Consider the following 17791-nt stretch of genomic DNA (forward strand, 5'->3'; position numbering starts at 1 on the left):
GTGGGGGTTAAAGTACTGTAAAATTATTGTCCTGAAAGGGTACGTGAGACCGCTAACATTTCAAGTAAATTATTAACTTCCCTCGTTTTAATCGTAGAATACGTTTCCTTTTAACGTATGCCTAATTCCTAAATAGCTAACAACGGAAGGGATGATGTAAATCCAGCTTGGATTTCGTGGTCTAAATACGCGATTACATAATCAGTGCAGGAAGGAAAGGTACTGCAGAGGTCACTACTATGGTGATCTACCCTCTTCTGTTGGCAATTTATAGCCCTTGTTTTACCTGTGTATTGTCATCTATAGTTAAACAGTTTCAACCAGTGATGGTCTGAGAGAGAGTATTGGCCTTCATTAACCCATGCTTTTCGTCAGAGGCGACTAACGGGGACTATAATTCACCAGGTGTTAAGAACCACATTTGAGCCGAAGATGTCTAACCACCACATACGCCGGGCTACAGCAGATGACTATCAAGCCGTCATGGATATTGGGGATGTCCTTTTCGGACTTGACTATCTTCAACAATATTACCACACCTTCATTGAGGACCCGTATGCCCGATCATACGTATACCTAGTCGGTGAGGAAATCGTTAGTATGATCATACCTCCATCTAACAGCATTCTACTTCCGTTTGATATAAGGCGGCCTGCTGCTAGTATTTTCTGCTATTACAAGATTCGAGCATAGTAAGCCGGACTAACGAGGTGGCACAGTCTGCTGCACATAAAATATTATGATGGTGCAAGAAAAGTAGACTCGTATGGGGTAACTAGCAAACCGTCGCAGCTGTAGCTTGGTCACAAGAGAAAACATAACGTTTTCAGCATATGTTAATATCGCGGTCTAGTTTTAGTTTCACACAGTATAAAAATTCAATGTAGACACATGCATTTCATCAAATGCATCTGGTCAGCAGACATCGGCACCGGATGACAAACCTCTAGCTGGATCGCCGGTTCCTTCAGACCACTCGTACAGACCACGCGAGTGATTGTACATCGACAGATTGTGTTGAATCCTGCCTACCTCTATTAAGAACATTTGAATTTGCAACGTTTAAAACTGAAATTTAAGATACAAGTGACTTTGTTTTACTTGAATGAAAACGTTATTGCCTATACTGATGTTTATTTCCCAGTTGCGCAAGTTTATTTGTCTGTGTGGTTCATAGGTATTCATCCAGAAGTTTGAGTTATATCGTTTACACAAAGACCATGAGGATGCTTTGGCTGATTGCATTGCTGATATTAGTATCCTGAGTTGTTAAAGTTTGTACTGATGTCCATCAGTACCCGTGAAGGTCCCCCGTTGTAGAATAGGCCTTCAGCAACCCATGCTTGCCATAAAAGGCGACTAACGGGATCGGGTGGTCAGACTTGCTGACATATGTCATCGGTTCCCAATTCCGTAGATCGATGCCCATGTTGTTGATCACTGGATTGTCTGGTCCAGACTCGATTATTTACAGACCGCCGCCATATAGCTGTAATATTGCTGAGTGCACCGTACAACTAGACTCACTCACTCACTGATGTCCATCAGTTCTTTATTCGTGGTCTAAACACGCGATTACACGATTGTGCAGCAAAGGCCAGGCAGCCTCACAGTGGCGATCGTCCCATTATATCAAGAGTTCATTGGCTATATACTGCTGACCGCCATAATGCCCTTTATCGTATTGCGATCTATGTATGAACCACCCGAAGAATGCAGTATCCCATCCACAATATTATACTTCTGTGGCCAACTACATCAGTTCTATCATATAACAAGACACTCGAGAAAATATTACGCAGATAATGTAGTCATATTTCGTTTGACACGTGAAATATCCCTCTATGCTTAAGCCTACGTCACTTAAGACTTTGCTACCATAGTATCTGACATGCTGTGACATGCAATGAAACAACTAAACACTTACGGCTTCAGGTTGGTTTCTGCAGTCCACACATCATCGATGACGGGACGACGTTCCTTATGCGAGGAAGCAGGGTCAAGGACGAGTTCAGAGGCCAAGGTATTTATGGCCGTCTTCTGAAGCATGTGTATGAAGATTTCAAAGACACAGATACCATAAAACGTGATGTCATGACGACTAACAATGTCAACTATGAGCAGAAGGGAGGCTTAAAGAATACGCACACGTTTATCTCAAAGAAGGTATGTGTATGACATTTCCTTGTTTATGGTGGTGCTTCAAACTGACAGGCACCCGTGGCGAGCCACCTCGTGGTGGGTGCTGGGTAATGCTAAGAGCTCGCCGACTCCGTAGTGGACCCGGGGGATATTTGGTCCACCAACCCGTTTGCCGTGGGTTGCGGCCCTGTGTCGGTGGAGGAGGGGATCCTGGTGGTTGAGGGCAATGGGAGCAGGACCAGTGTTCCTATTGCTCAACACACCACTTCGGCCCTGACTTCACCTAGACGGGTGGTTGAATGGGCCCGGTTCAACCAATCGGCTGGTCATGCCAAGCCCTGTACATGGATTTTATGTCATTGCACAGAATTTGATTTGGAATTGTTTACATTTTAGTCTTGGCTCCCTTTGTTCATAGAATATTATTTGACTTGATTTTTGATTACATGAACTTTGCCTAGAGTCTTATGCCCAGAAGGCGGTGGCTCATGGGCCAATCTGGTGGAACTGTTAATATTTTTAATGTTTCTGCTGGAGTATATCATCCGAGTATCCTTGGTGCTGTAAGCTGGAGGCCCGCTTGCTTTAGCATTGTCCTTGTGAAACTCCGTGGTGGGTGGGGAGCTCGGATGACGAACCAATATACCAATAATCATGGATTACCAAACCCCTAACAAAAAAACAAAACGTCAACTGGAAAATGATGATCAACATCGACCCTCTATACAAATTGATCACTGGCCACGGTTTTTGATTATTGAGACCCTTGACAAGACTCCTTTAAAATTAAATCCCTTTGCAATTTCAAAAGGTATCTCTGGCATTGCAGGTGAGGTAAAAGATATCAAAAGCTTGCGATCAGGTTCACTGCTGATTGAATGTAGCAGAAAACAACTAGCTACCAACCTATTATCAACTGATATGTTTGTCGGAGTCCCGGTATTAGTTTCTGCCCACAGAACACTGAATACAAGCAAAGGCATAGTTCGAGACCGTGAGCGTCTTCTAGCAGACATGACTGAGTTCGATATAATGTCCGAGATGAAAGATCAAGGAGTATCTTTCGTCAAACGTTTCACAACACGGAAAAATAACGTGACTGTCCAAACCAACACATATCTGTTTTCATTTTCAGCTCCAACACCTCCAAAGTCAATCACAGCAGGTTACTGCAATCTCAGTGTTGACTTATATATTCCAAATCCTCTGCGCTGCTTTAAGTGTCAAAAGTACGGACATGGTGTTAATACTTGCACATTGTCTGTTACATGTGCTCACTGTGCTGAGAATACACATGTAACCGAAGATTGTGACAGTATTCACAAAAAATGTGCAAACTGTTCAGGAAACCATTCATCCTTTTCGAAAGAATGTCCCATTTGGAAAAGGCAAATGGAAATTAACAAAGTCACATTTTCCAGGAACGTCACTTTTGCTGAAGCAAGAAAGATTGTTCAATCTACTGAGCTCACTGAAACGTACGCCTCTGTCACAAAAACATCTGAAACCTTGTCAAAAGGAAGAATTACGCCAGTACTAACTTCGTCAAGCTCATGTCAGACTGACCTCACGTGGGTAAATTCAGATATTCCTCAGTCTATCTCTCCTGATCTTCCACAGTCTATCTCAGAACAGTCTACTCAGACAGACACAGCTCAGAATACACAAAAGACCGTATCTCCTTCATCAAAGTCTTCTTCCGTTCACAAATCATCATCATCACCATCTCAGTCACACTCAAGGTCTCAATCGACAGCTGATAGTCAGCCACCTGTTAAAAGTAAACCGAAGCCTAAGCCTGATGCTTCGAAACAACAAAGTGGCAGAGCTCCTAAAGGGCCACAGAACAAAATTCAATTGTTCAATAAATATTGGTCTCTTGAAGATATGGACGTTTCTGAAAACGTCCATTCTAGGGCACATAGCTTGTCGCCCTCCAAAAGAGTGCGGGGTAGATCCCCAATAAATCCCCCCAGAAGATAGTTTATTCCAATAATATTCTACAGTGGAACTGCAGAGGACTGAGGACTAATTTACATGAATTAAAGCTATTACTCCAAGATTTTACACCTTCAGCGATATGTCTCCAAGAGACATATTTAAAACAAACAGATACATTTGACCTTCGTCAATTTACTGCATATCATTGTTTTTCACCTCCGGGTGATAGGGCCACTGGCAGATCATCCATTCTAGTCAGACAAAACGTTATTCAAAGCCCTGTTTCACTTATTACTAATTTGCAAGCTGTTGCAGTCAGAATTACTTTACATGTCGCGTTTACATTGTGTTCTCTTTATATTTCACAGTCTTCGGCGTTTGCCAAAACCGATCTTCAAGCTCTATATCATCAGCTCCCGAAGCCCTGTATTATAATGGGAGATTTAAATCGCCACAACCCACCCTGGGGTAGTGTAACTTCAAACACTAAAGGTAAATTGTTGGAGGGCTTTTGTTCTGATAATGATTTATGTATTTATAATGATGGTTCCAACACGTATTTACACCCTGGTACAGGGACCTATTCTGCTCTTGACTTGTCATTGACAAATTCAGAACTACTAAATGAATTTGAATGGTCAGTCCACGATGACCTCTGTGGAAGTGACCATTTTCCTACTGTATTAAAAGCTGTAACTCCATCCGATGTTCCTCCATCTTCAAAACGAAATTTTAAAAAGGCTAACTGGGCTTTATATGCAACACTGTGTGCTGCAAAACTTCAACCTGAACGTTTTATTGACGTTCCAGATGCTATTAAATGCTTTTCTGATCAACTGATCTGCATAGCTGATGAGTGTATACCAAATTCCTCTGTAGTTCCACACATTAGAAAACCATGGTTCAACGATGACTGCAAACAAGCTAGGAAGGCAAGGGAAAAAGCAGAACATTATTTCCGTCGCCATCCCAATGTGCATAATTTAAATACATTTAAAATTTTAAATGCTAAAGCACGGCGTACTTTTAAACAGAACAAAAGCCAATCGTGGCAAAATTATGTATCTAAAATAAATTCTCGGATACCTATGTCCAAGGTATGGACTATGGTCCAGAAAATTAAAGGTAAGGGTACTAAATCTAGTGTCGATCATCTTAAACATGGAGATCAAGTACTTACCGATAAATCAGATATCGCAAATAAACTGGGTGAAATCCTTGCTAAACACTCTTCCACTTCTAATTATTTACCTAAATTCCAGCAGTATCAAAAACAACAAGAAAAGAAAACTATTAATTTCAACTCCGATAAAGGGCAAAGATTATAATGAAACATTTTCTATTCATGAGTTCCATACTGCTCTTGATCAAGCTCATGATACTGCTACAGGAGCTGATAACATACGTTATCAACTCCTGAAGCACTTACCAGAATCCTGCCTAGAAACTCTCCTAAATATTTTTGATGATATTTGGACATCGGGTAACTTTCCTTCATCATGGCGTGACGCCATAGTAGTACCCATACCTAAACCTGGACGTGATCATACCGATCCATCCAATTATCGGCCGATTTCGTTAACTAGCTGTGTTTGCAAGACCATGGAACGCATGATAAATAATCGACTTGTTTGGTACTTTGAAACTAATAACCTTATAACTGATATACAGTGTGGTTTCCGTAAAACAGAAGTACTGTCGATCACTTAGTGCGTTTAGAATCATTTGTTAAAAATGCACTAATTAATAAACAACATGCTGTGTCTATCTTTTTTGATCTCGAAAAAGCATATGACACAACCTGGAAATATGGTATTTTAAAAGACTTAAATGACTTCGGCTTGCGAGGTCGTTTACCTCAATTTATTGCCAACTTTTTAAATAACAGACAGTTTCAAGTTCGAGTGGGTTCTACCCTGTCTGATCATTACAATCAGGATCAGTGTGTTCCACAAGGCAGTATTTTGTCTGTCACACTTTTTAGCATAAAGATAAATAGTTTATCAAAAGTTTTAAACGATTCAATTGATGGATCGTTATTTGTGGGTGATTTTAATATTTCTTGTCGTGGGAAAAATATGCACACTATTGAACGGCAACTGCAGCTTTGTTTAAACAAAATAAATAAATGGTACGTTGTCTTGAAAACGGCTTTAAATTTTCTAAATCCAAAACTAATTGTATACATTTCTGCAGAAAATATAAACCACATAAGGACCCTGAACTATATCTAGATAGCACTCCCATCAAAGTTGTAAAGGAGGCCAAGTTCTTGGGCCTAATCTTTGACTCCCATTTAACATTTCTGCCTCATATTAAGTCCCTTAAAACTAAATGCCTGAAGGCTCTTGACTTGTTGAAAGTTGTTTCCAACTCCAAGTGGGGAGGGGATCAAGCAACCCTCTTACACCTATATCGATCACTCGTACGTTCGAAACTCGATTATGGCTCCATCGTATATGGTGGAGCCTGCAAAAGCAACCTTACACTTCTTGATTCTGTCCACCATCAGGGCTTACGACTTTGTCTTGGGTCTTTCAGAACTTCACCTATTGATAGTCTCTACGTTGAGGCCGATGAACCATCTCTTACTCAACGTCGTATAAAATTGTCTTTACAATACATTACTAAACTATATTTTAATGAATCTAACCCTGCCTATAACTGTGTGTTCAATCCCCTTTATGAGGATTTGTATAACAAAAAGTCTTCTCTTGTTCCACCTCTTGGGCACAGAATTAAACCATTTATTTCTTCTGCCGGTATTGAGCTGGAAAGTATATCGCCTTCCCGTCTTCTTTCTTCTCCTCCTTGACAATTGGTTAGGCCACAAGTTGACCTAACATTAACATCATTTAAAAAATCAGAAACAAATGACTTACAATATAAACAAGAATATCATCAATTAAAACATAAATATAACAATTACAAACCCTTATTTACAGATGGGTCCAAGGACGGTGGCGCAGTGGCTTGTGCCACTGAACAATATCATCTAGATTACCAGATAATAGTTCTATTTTTACAGCAGAAGCTAACGCCATATTAACAGCTCTCAAATATATTCAAAGATACCCTAAACGTAAACAATATATAATCTATTCCGATTCTCTTTCTTGCCTTCAGGCTATTAAAAATATTTCTTGCAAACATCCACTTTTAAATTAATGAATTGTATAATGATCTTGCTACTGGCCAATACGACATCGTCTTTTGTTGGTTACCCAGCCATGTAGGCATTTCTGGTAACACATTGGCTGATCTTGCTGCTAAAGCAGCACTCAACAAATCTGTGACACCACTTCTTATTCCTTATAGTGATTACAAAGCCACCATTAGATCTTATATCCGTGATCTGATGCAAAAGAAGTGGGACACCCAAGTGGGTATCAATAAATTACATGAGATAAAACCTTACATTGGTTATACCCACTTGGGTTGTCAGTCCAGATTTGAAGAGGTTATTTTAAGACGATGTCGTATTGGCCACACTAGATATACTCATGCGTACCTGTTAAAAGGTGAGGATCCTCCGTTTTGTATCCCTTGTGATGAGAGAGTCACGGTCAAGCATATTCTGCTTGACTGTTTTGAATTCTCCATCACAAGGGATAAGTATTTTACAGTTAAAACGATTAAGGATCTTTTTACCAGCGTTATTTTTCATTTAATTATAGGTTTTTGAAAAGAAATTGATTTTTTGGTTGAATTTTGAATAATATGTTCCTGTAAATAGATGTATTTTAATGACTGGTAGTTTGAATTAGTAACTTGAATTGTTGGTGGCTGTGCCCTCGGAGGGGGTTGAAGCATTGTAAAATTGTTGTCCTCCTGAGAGGGTACGTAAGTCCACAAACATTCAAAGTAAATTCTAAATTTCCATCTTTTTAATCGTAGTATAAGTGGGTTTTTTTTATTGTATGGCCAGACTTCCGAAATTGCTGAGAGTTGAGGGGATAGTGTAGGTCCAGCTGGGGGTCCATGCAGGTAGCAAAGGTACTGTAAGTCCCCATGGTCCCTAGTATGGTGATCTACCTTCAGTTGTTGGCAATCTATAGCCCATTTTTACATTGTATTGTCGTCTATAGATAAATTGTTTTAGGCATAGCTACTAGTTTTACATTCTTTTCTGTGATGCTCTAGTTGTTGTACTGTCCTTTGTCGACAGATTTTTATAATACTCATATATTCCATTTTAATGTTACTTTCCCGTCACGATATGGCTGAAATATTGCCGATGTGACGTTAAATTTTAACTCACTCACTCAAACTGACAGAAATATTTTCAATCTCTTTTCAATAATCGGATTGTTAAGATAACGTTTACGTAATCTCAGTGTACTTCAACAGTTACGTTTGTGTCACCCGTGAAGAGCCACCTCATCTTGGTCGGTGCTGGGTAACACTAAGGGCTCTTCAAACCCCCGTTGTAAATCCGGGGGTGTACTGGTGCACCATCCTGGTTGCCGTTGGTTGCGACCTGCGTCGATAAAGGACGGGAGAATGGCGGTTGAGGGCACTTTTTCCAGGAACACTGGTATTTTTCCTAACACACCACTTCGCCCCTTACCTCACCTAGAAGGGTAGTTGAATAGCCCCGGTTAAATCAATCGACTGGTCATGCCAGAACCTGTGAATGGATTATATACATGGCATTGCACCCATGTGAATTAGTATCCTTTCATATGTTGGTCTTAGCCTAACTGTTCATCTAGAACGTTCTGATTTTGAAATATGATATTATGAACTTTGCCCAGAGTTTTATGCCCAGAAGGGGGTGTTTCATGGTGTAATCTGTTGAGTAAATATTTATCATTCTTCGGCTGGAGTATATCATCCGAGTATCCATGTTGCTGCAAGTTGTAGACCCACTTGTGTTTAGCATTGTCCCTGTGATATTCTATGGTGGGTGTGGGGCTTGGATGATGAACCTTTAAACACTAACCATGGCTTACAAAACTACTAATACCAAGCTAAAACGTCCTCTTGACACAGATCCTGAGGTTAATGACAATAGACCGTCCGATCTGTTGACTACTGGCCACGTTTTACAGTTCTTGAGACCGTTGATAAGACTCCTCTAAAGCTGAACCTTTTGCCGTTTCAAAAGGCATACAATGCATAGCAGGAGATTGTAAAAATGTTAAACGTTTGCGGACAGGGTCACTACTTATTGAATGCACCAAGAGACAACAGGCAACCAACCTCCTGTCAAGTAAATCTTTTGGCGGCATTCCCGTATCAGTCTTTGCCCACCGACTGCTTAACATCAGTAAAATACATAGTAAGAGACCGACTATGTGCTGATAATTGATAACTGAAATTGATTCTGCCTCAAAGACTAATGAACAAGGTGTGCTTTACGTTAAAGGTTTCACTGCTCGAAAAAACAGTGAGATCCAACACATGAACACCTACTTGCTTTCTTTCTCCACTCCAAATGCTTCTTAATCAATAAAGTGCCAAGAGTATGGCCGTGGTGTAAATACTTTCAAATCGTCTGTTGTGTGAGCTCACATGACAAATCGAAGATTGTTAAAGTACTTATCAGAAACGCACCAAATGCTCGGGAGACCGTTCACCTTTCTTTAAAGAATGTCCAGTTTGGAAGTTACAGACGGATATAAATATTGATTATTTTGAAGCCAAAGAGCCTGTCCAGAGATCAGAGTTATAAGAAAAATGTGCAGCAAAAGACGAGCTCCGTGTAGTAGCACCTGAACGTTTTATAGAAGATCCTGATCCTATAAAGGATTTCTCTGATGAACTTACTCACATTCCTAATGAGTGAATTTTCAGCAAATTCCATGCATTCCAAAACCTTGGTTCAGTGATGAATGAAAATAAGGTGGGAAGGCAGCTTGAAAAGACATATGGTACTACGTGGAAATGCGTATCAGGATGTTCCACAAGGCAATATTGTGTATGTCACAGTGTTTACTATAAAGATGTATACTTTATCAAATGTTTCAAACGATTCATTAGATGGATCGTTGTTTGTGGCTGTTTTTAATAATTTCCTGTCGTTGTGAAATATGCATACTACTGAACGACAACTGTAGTTGTGCTTAAGCAAGATGAATAAAATGGTATCTTGAAAATGGCTTTAAAAATTCTAAATCGTAAACTAATATACTCAACCAAAAACGTATAGCACGCTCGTATACAAAATGACATAAATCATACTATACCAAAACTAATTTGTATTTGCAAATCATACTATTGTCGCATTTCATTTATCGACTAGAAAATCAGCAAAAGCCGTCCCCAACAAGGTCTCCACACTCACAAATTCAAGAAGTGGGGTCTGTGTGACCACCATTGGCCTAAATCACAGATGTGCATCGACGTCTCAAGCTGTCAACAACTGCTCTGAGCTCACCAACGTTAATGTTACCCCATTCCCGTACGAGTGCAAGTTCGCGGTCAGGGAGGTTATCAATATGGGGGTGAAATTCTCGGACCCTCCTGCCAAGAATATCTCTCAGACAGAGAGGTCTGGGGATCTTGATGGCCACTGCAGAGGATGAATATTATTGAAGAAGGTTCGTGGTGAGCATGGCAGTGTGTGGCCTAGCGTTATCCTGCTGAAACGTAAAGCTATGATTATCAGCTGGGATGGTGATTTCATCACAATATCGTTGTGCACTGAGGTTTCCCCGGACGACAATCAAGTCCGTTTTACCCCCCGCATGGATCCCAGCTCAAAGCATAGTGCTCCCTCTGCCATATCGGTCATGTTCAATGACGTTATTTATATCATAACGTTCACCTGCTCGACGCCATACCAGACGTCTCCCGTCAGCAAAATCGACGCAGTACCGTGATTCGTCCGTGAATAATGCCCTGTTCCAGTGTGCACGACGCCATCGTTGATGAATGCGTGCCCATTGTAAACGTGCCTGCCTGTGACGTTGAGTCAAGGGTAACCCAACAACTGGGCGTCGGGCATGCTGTTTGTCGGCGTGTAGGCGATTCATGACAGTTTGAGCATGTGCCTGTAGCATGTTGCAAGTCGCGGGCCAACTGTGGCGCACTGGTAAACCTGTGACGTCGACATGACGTCACTAAATACCGATCTTCCCTGGGCGTTGTTTTACGGGGTCTACTTGATCGTGGACGATCTCTGACTTGGTCAGTTTCTTGCACACGTGCCCAGAGACGTGAAATAGTGGTCCTGTGCACAGTGAAATGACACCCTACTCCCTAAAAGGTTTGACCAGCTTGTAGTCTCCCAATGGCTTCGTGACGCTGATTTAAAGGATTATCATTTTAAAGACTCATTTACACCAGGGTGCTAAACTTATTTTTTTTTGGTTCACATTTCTGCCAATAAGTACAAACCACATAAAGATACTATCTCTTGATGGCATGCCCGTGTTCTTAGGTCTGATTCGTGACTCTCACTTAATGGGGTTCTGCCACATAATAAATCCCTTAAAACTAAATGCCTGGAGGCATTGAAAGTGGTTTCATATTCTAAATGGGGAGGGGATCAAGCTATGCCACTCTCATTGGATCGAAAGCAATATCTTCTCGATTGCCCAATAACAGCTCTATTTTCACAGCAGAAGCTAAAGCCATATTAACAGCTGTTCAATACGTTAGTAAATACCATAAATATAAACAATACATAATTTTATTCGATTCCCTTTCATGCCTTCAGACCTTAATATTAAAATCTCTCTCATTAGCATCCACTTTTATTAGAAAGTTTTAATTTATATAATAATCTTGCCACTGGCCAATACGATACCGCCTTTCGTTGGTTAGCCAGCCACGTTGGTATTTACTAATATATACTCTAACGAGTCTAATCCTGCATTTAAATGCGTTTTTAACAACACGAAGTCTTCTTTTGGTCCCCCACTTGGGCTCAAAACCAAGCCATTTATTGCTGCAGGCGGCATTGAGCCGGGAAATGTAGCTGCTTCCCGACTTCCTCCTTCTCTTCCTTGGCAAGCGGTTAGGCCACAGGTCGATCTAACGTTAACTACATTTAAAAAATCAGAAACTAATGATTTACAATTTACCAAGAATATAACCGCTTAAGAGTAAATCTGGTACATACAAATCCATATTTACAGATGGGTCCGTGGATGGTGGCGTGTTGGCTTGTGCCATTGTCATTGGATCCAGAACAATATTTTCTAGATCACCGGATAGCAGCTGTATTTTCACAGCCGAAGCAAACGCCATAATAACGGCTCTTAAATATACTCTTTAAAAAAGTAGGGGATAAGGGACTTTCAATTTGAACAGGAAGTGCAAACGTTAAACGTTTCAATGCCAGACATCTTATGAACGCACCACCATTTCCCTATATTACCATCCCTAAACACAACGGATGATATGAACGTGCACAATGCAGAAGCCCCATACACGTGCATGGGGTCACAATTCTTGATTTTTCAAGGAGGTCAAGAAATCACTTAGAATAGTAACTCTGACACTCATTTGGCAGTACACATTTGTCTGTGTTTAACATGAAAATCGTATACATGCAAATTACATGCCATACACCAATCATATTTCAAAAGCGACTACATACCAACTATGGTTGTAAGGAAGTCCAAGTGGCGATGCACACTCAAAACGTTCAATAATATCGTATCAACATTTATTGACTCCTAGAAATCTCCTCAATATTTTAATTGTAAACAGAAAAAATGAAGATCCCCTACTTTTTTAAGAGTATATATTTTTAAGAAAACATCCCAAAGATAAAGAATACATGATCTTTCTAACTCTTCCCATTGCCTCCAGGCGATTAAAATCTTATCTTGCAAACACAAACTTTTTTATTACTATAATGATTTCGCTGCTGACCAATTCGATATTTTCGCAAGAAATATGTGATATCACCTCTAATTCCAAACTCTGATTACAAAGCTGGCATTAGAACTTACATCCGTGATCTGATGGAGAAGTGGGGCGGTCGCGGAGCGGGTTATTTTGTAATCCCAAATATGACATATGCTACATTTGACCACATTCAAAATGACAATGACAGGAAAAAATAAGTTAGGGGTATATGTAAATTTTAAAATAATGAATAATGATATACTCCTTAACACACTGATTAAATATCATCCACAAAAAATACCAATATTCCCAACTTATTTCGACTCTCTCTCTCTCTCTCTCTCTCTCTCTCTCTCTCTCTCTCTCTCTCTCTCTCTCTCTCTCTCTCTCTCTCTCTCTCTCTCTCTCTCTCTCTCTCTCTCTCTCTCTCTCTCTCTCTCTCTCTCTCTCTCTCTCTCTCTCTCTCTCGCTGGTTGACATGGGGAAACAGCGTTTGTCACTGCCCTATCTTCCCAGACTGCCGCCACACATCTCAAGTATTGCTGAGGGTAATAGCAAACAAATATGGTGTTGCGTTTTAATTTCTATTTTCCTCTCCAGGAAATCCTCGTCTATGGAACCAAACTAACAGACGCGGATCTACCCATGATATCTCCTGACGATCGTCCCCAAACCTTCGCGGCTGCTGATATGAGGTCACTTTTAGATTGTAGTGAATCCTGTGAGAGACTGTTTCCGGATGGCAAAATGACAGTGGCGTGGCTGCCTCTGGGACTGCTGCCTGCCAATTTGAAGTACATGGTTCCATCAAACTCGCTTGCGCTTCAGACACGGGCGACAGATGACACACACGTCTCTCTTCTCACAGTTGGCTCAGCTTTAAAATGCCAAAAGGGCCTGAGATACATGTGCGACGTTTTTGGAAGGGATGCGACACCACTACGGCACCATATAATCAGCCACTTGCAGAACGCGAGCAGTTTAACTGAAGGTTTTGTGGTATTTGAGATCATCCTTGAAAGCAGCCTCCGCGATATTGCTGACCATATCATGAAGGATGCGGGTATTCCATCTCTAGATGTTCCCAGGAAAGCCATGGTTCTTCTTGAAAAGTCCTTTGGGTAACGTGCTTAAAACGGATTTCATCATTTCGAAGAGATTTTATTATGACAAGACTTGTACTTTAGATAACTCAACTCGGTGTCATAGGTGCTTTCCCACTGTTTTACTTACAACGATGTCGATGTTCATAGCAGTCGCTGATTTGTCAGAACGGAAATAGACAAAGACATGCCAATGAATATGTTTACATGCTGTGGTGATGAATTCAAATATGTCTTACGGTTGCCAGTACTATATACTCTACGTTTCGAAATATATATTAATAATAAATTAAGTAATATATAACCTGGGTCCTGATTTTACTCTGGCATGTTCTTTCCTCCGTAAAGACGGCAATAATTATCATGGACACAGTATCCACGGATCCTCTTAAGCAGAATAGATTTGTTCAGTAGATACAACACTGAGATCTACATTCTGGTTTTGTTTTAAACCGCATGTGTCTGTTTATGGAGCTATACCCGTCTTAGCTTAGTGGTTAAAGCTGAAGACCCGGATTCGATTCTCCACATCACTGATAAAAGCAGCACTTGATTTTGTAGGTTTCTTGTTTTACGCAGGTGTCAGCAATATTCCAGGTATTACACGGTTAGTTTAACCGCTGTCTGGGGCATTCAAAACAAACACATATGAACAAGCACTATATGGTCCCTGGGTGGGATGAATGTGGTGACTATGTGGATCTGGTGAAGCGCCCTGGATGGGATGAATGTGGTGACTGTGTGGATCTGGTGAAGCGCCCTGGATGGGATGAATGTGGTGACTATGTGGATCTGGTGAAGCGCCCTGGATGGGATGAATGTGGTGATTGTGTGGATCCGGTGAAGCGCCCTGGATGGGATGAATGTGGTGACTATGTGGATCTGGTGAAGCGCCCTGGATGGGATGAATGTGGTGACTATGTGGATCCGGGATCCGGTGAAGCGCCCTGGATGGGATGAATGTGGTGACTGTGTGGATCTGGTGACTGTGAGGATCTGGTGAAGCGCCCTGGATGGGATGAATGTGGTGACTATGTGGATCCGGTGAAGCGCCCTGGATGGGATGAATGTGGTGACTGTGTGGATCTGGTGACTGTGAGGATCTGGTGAAGCGCCCTGGATGGGATGAATGTGGTGACTATGTGGATCCGGTGAAGCGCCCTGGATGGGATGAATGTGGTGACTGTGTGGATCTGGTGACTGTGAGGATCTGGTGAAGCGCCCTGGATGGGATGAATGTGGTGACTATGTGGATCCGCTGAAGCGCCCTGGATGGGATGAATGTGGTGACTGTGTGGATCTGGTGACTGTGAGGATCTGGTGAAGCGCCCTGGATGGGATGAATGTGGTGACTATGTGGATCCGGTGAAGCGCCCTGGATGGGATGAATGTGGTGACTGTGAGGATCTGGTGAAGCGCCCTGGATGGGATGAATGTGGTGACTATGTGGATCTGGTGAAGCGCCCTGGATGGGATGAATGTGGTGACTGTGTGGATCTGGTGACTGTGAGGATCTGGTGAAGCGCCCTGGATGGGATGAATGTGGTGACTATGTGGATCTGGTGAAGCGCCCTGGATGGGATGAATGTGGTGATATGTCGGTTTGGCGAAGCGGGATATAACCGTAACTAGTCAGCGGCTATAAAGCTTGCAAATAGAGCAAATTTCATTGTAATGCTAGCATGAACATTTGTAATTACTGAAAAACACATGGAAGATCCATAATGCATTCACAATTTAGGTGTTAATCACATCTGCCACTCTGATACAGATGGCAAACCATTCAAAACTTCCATTCTGGTAATTGGTTATCACTTACGGTATGTTTGTCTCCAAAGTAGGACTGATGAATAAGTTCCAAAATAACTGAAAATCTGGAATAATCGGGAAATGTCAGCATTGTATTTGGCAATGAATGCCCTATGCCCAACATTTTCTACTGTTCGTTATTTTCCCCTATCACTGGAAAGTGTTGTTCAACGGTAGCGTGAAGCCGCTAACAAAAAGATGTTACAGGGCAAAAACAGCAGCTCTCATCCTCAAGGGCAAGTGCGGGTACTGAAGTGCAGGTAGAGGAGGTGAGAGACCTGAAAAAAAAGTTATCGGACGTCCAATCTCGATGTATGGAGATTGGGGGGAGGGGGGGGGGGGGGAGATCTCGTCTTCACGGAGTTGGAAGAAGAGGGCGGAGGAGATACCAAGGGCAGTATAAAAGTTCGTAAACTCCCACCTTAAAATACCGTAGCAGATAAGAGTGCATCGAATAGGTACGATGTTCCAGGAGACAAATCGTGGCAAAATTCTCTAAGTACAAAGACAGAGTGACCATCAGAAAAGCAGTGTTCACCAACCTGATAACAATAGTCATCAGGAGATGACGTATACCCCGAACCCCACATATTTAAAAGGACAAATCATCTGACAGTTACATGATGTGTTTTTAGACTAAGTTTAAATCGTTTCCATGGAAATCATGAAAAATAGGGATGCCATATTACTGTAAACAGCAAAAGGCACCACTTCAAGATCTGTCTCATATATCTGCCAAGTTCTTTTGAAAGATATGAAATGGTTTTCGAGTCTATCCCTACATTAAAGTCCGAGTTATTTCCATGGAATCCGGGAAAAATAAATGGCACTTTGTAAATGGCAAAAGGCACCAGTTCCCGAAAGAAGTGTCACTTTGTCCATTTACAAATGTTATTAATGATACCCAGGACATCGCATTGTGGCGGAAACTGTCACATGACCTGTTTAAACTCAGAAATGACCTCTATCTGGGCTGTGTGTATTTACCGCCTGAGAACAGTAGCTACACGTCGGTAGAACGCTTCAGTCAGCTCAAGGAAAATATTATCAACTACTCGAACTACTCACAATATCTATGCGTTACAGGTGATTTTCATGCAATCTACTAAAGGCCACTATTACAGTGTGTTTAAGTTATCGCCTTACCTTGAAAGTTATGTGTTACACATTCCATTAAATGTACGCACATGGCTTACCAATATTAAACCTTGTACACATAAACTCCCAGTAGAAACATGTAGATGGAGTAATATTATCAAGATTGTGTACATTGTGTAAGTACTTCACTTCGTGTTATGTTGTCCACATTATAGTAATGTAAGAAATTCACTGCTACGGAAGTATTATTGTAAGTAAACATCACTAGATATATTTCTATCCCTCGTGCCTTACACGCACAAAGCACTTATGTAATAATAAGGAACGGTATGAAAAACGGCCAACGTACGCACCCATAAGGCAAACCCGTACATTTGTTCCCCATGTCACTATTGTGATCTTCATGAGATTAGACCATTCATTGAAGTTGTTATGAATACAAGTTGACATCTGAAGTGAGTGAGTAGGCTTACTCTGCACAATACAGTGATCAGCAGCCTCTGCACAATACAGTCATTAGCAGCCTCTGCACAAAACAGTCATCAGCAGCCTCTGCACAATACAGTCATCAGCAGCACAAGCAAAGTTCTACGCAACTGGGATAAGACGACATGTGTTCACCAAGTCAGCGAGTATGACCATCCGGTCTCGTTAGTCGTCTCGTACAAGCACGGTTTGCTGAAGATCTATTCCAAACCGGATGGTAAGGGCTTGACATCTTAAAAGTGTGGCAGAGGAAACACGGGTAGAAGGCACACGATCTACACGTGCGTCCCGGCACACGCGCAACTCATCTCATGTCAAACAGATTCTTACAGCGTAGGAACTATTTCAATGTAAAGCAGAAAAAAAGAATATATATTGCCGTAAGTAATTATCTGGAGCGATTTTCT

At 41.4% G+C, this 17791-nt stretch overlaps 1 protein-coding gene across 1 annotated transcript; it reads left to right on the forward strand.

Moving 5' to 3' along the window:
- Positions 1-432: 432 nt before the first annotated feature.
- LOC137274768 (histidine N-acetyltransferase-like) lies at positions 433-14013 on the forward strand. The gene is made up of 3 exons (XM_067808103.1): positions 433-594; positions 1936-2166; positions 13489-14013. The coding sequence occupies exons 1-3, from the start codon at positions 433-435 to the stop codon at positions 14011-14013; spliced, it is 918 nt and encodes a 305-aa protein (XP_067664204.1).
- The last annotated feature ends 3778 nt before the right edge of the window (positions 14014-17791 follow it).

Source organism: Haliotis asinina, chromosome 2 (assembly GCF_037392515.1).
Source record: "Haliotis asinina isolate JCU_RB_2024 chromosome 2, JCU_Hal_asi_v2, whole genome shotgun sequence".
Lineage (NCBI taxonomy): Eukaryota > Metazoa > Mollusca > Gastropoda > Lepetellida > Haliotidae > Haliotis > Haliotis asinina.

Coding starts and splice junctions, on each gene's coding strand:
- LOC137274768 (XM_067808103.1), top strand. CDS start 433: ATGTCTAACCACCACATACGCCGGGCTACAGCAGATGACTATCAAGCC. Junction 595..1,935: donor ACCTAGTCGGTGAGGAAATC/GTTAGTATGATC, acceptor TTACGGCTTCAG/GTTGGTTTCTGCAGTCCACA. Junction 2,167..13,488: donor ACACGTTTATCTCAAAGAAG/GTATGTGTATGA, acceptor TTTCCTCTCCAG/GAAATCCTCGTCTATGGAAC.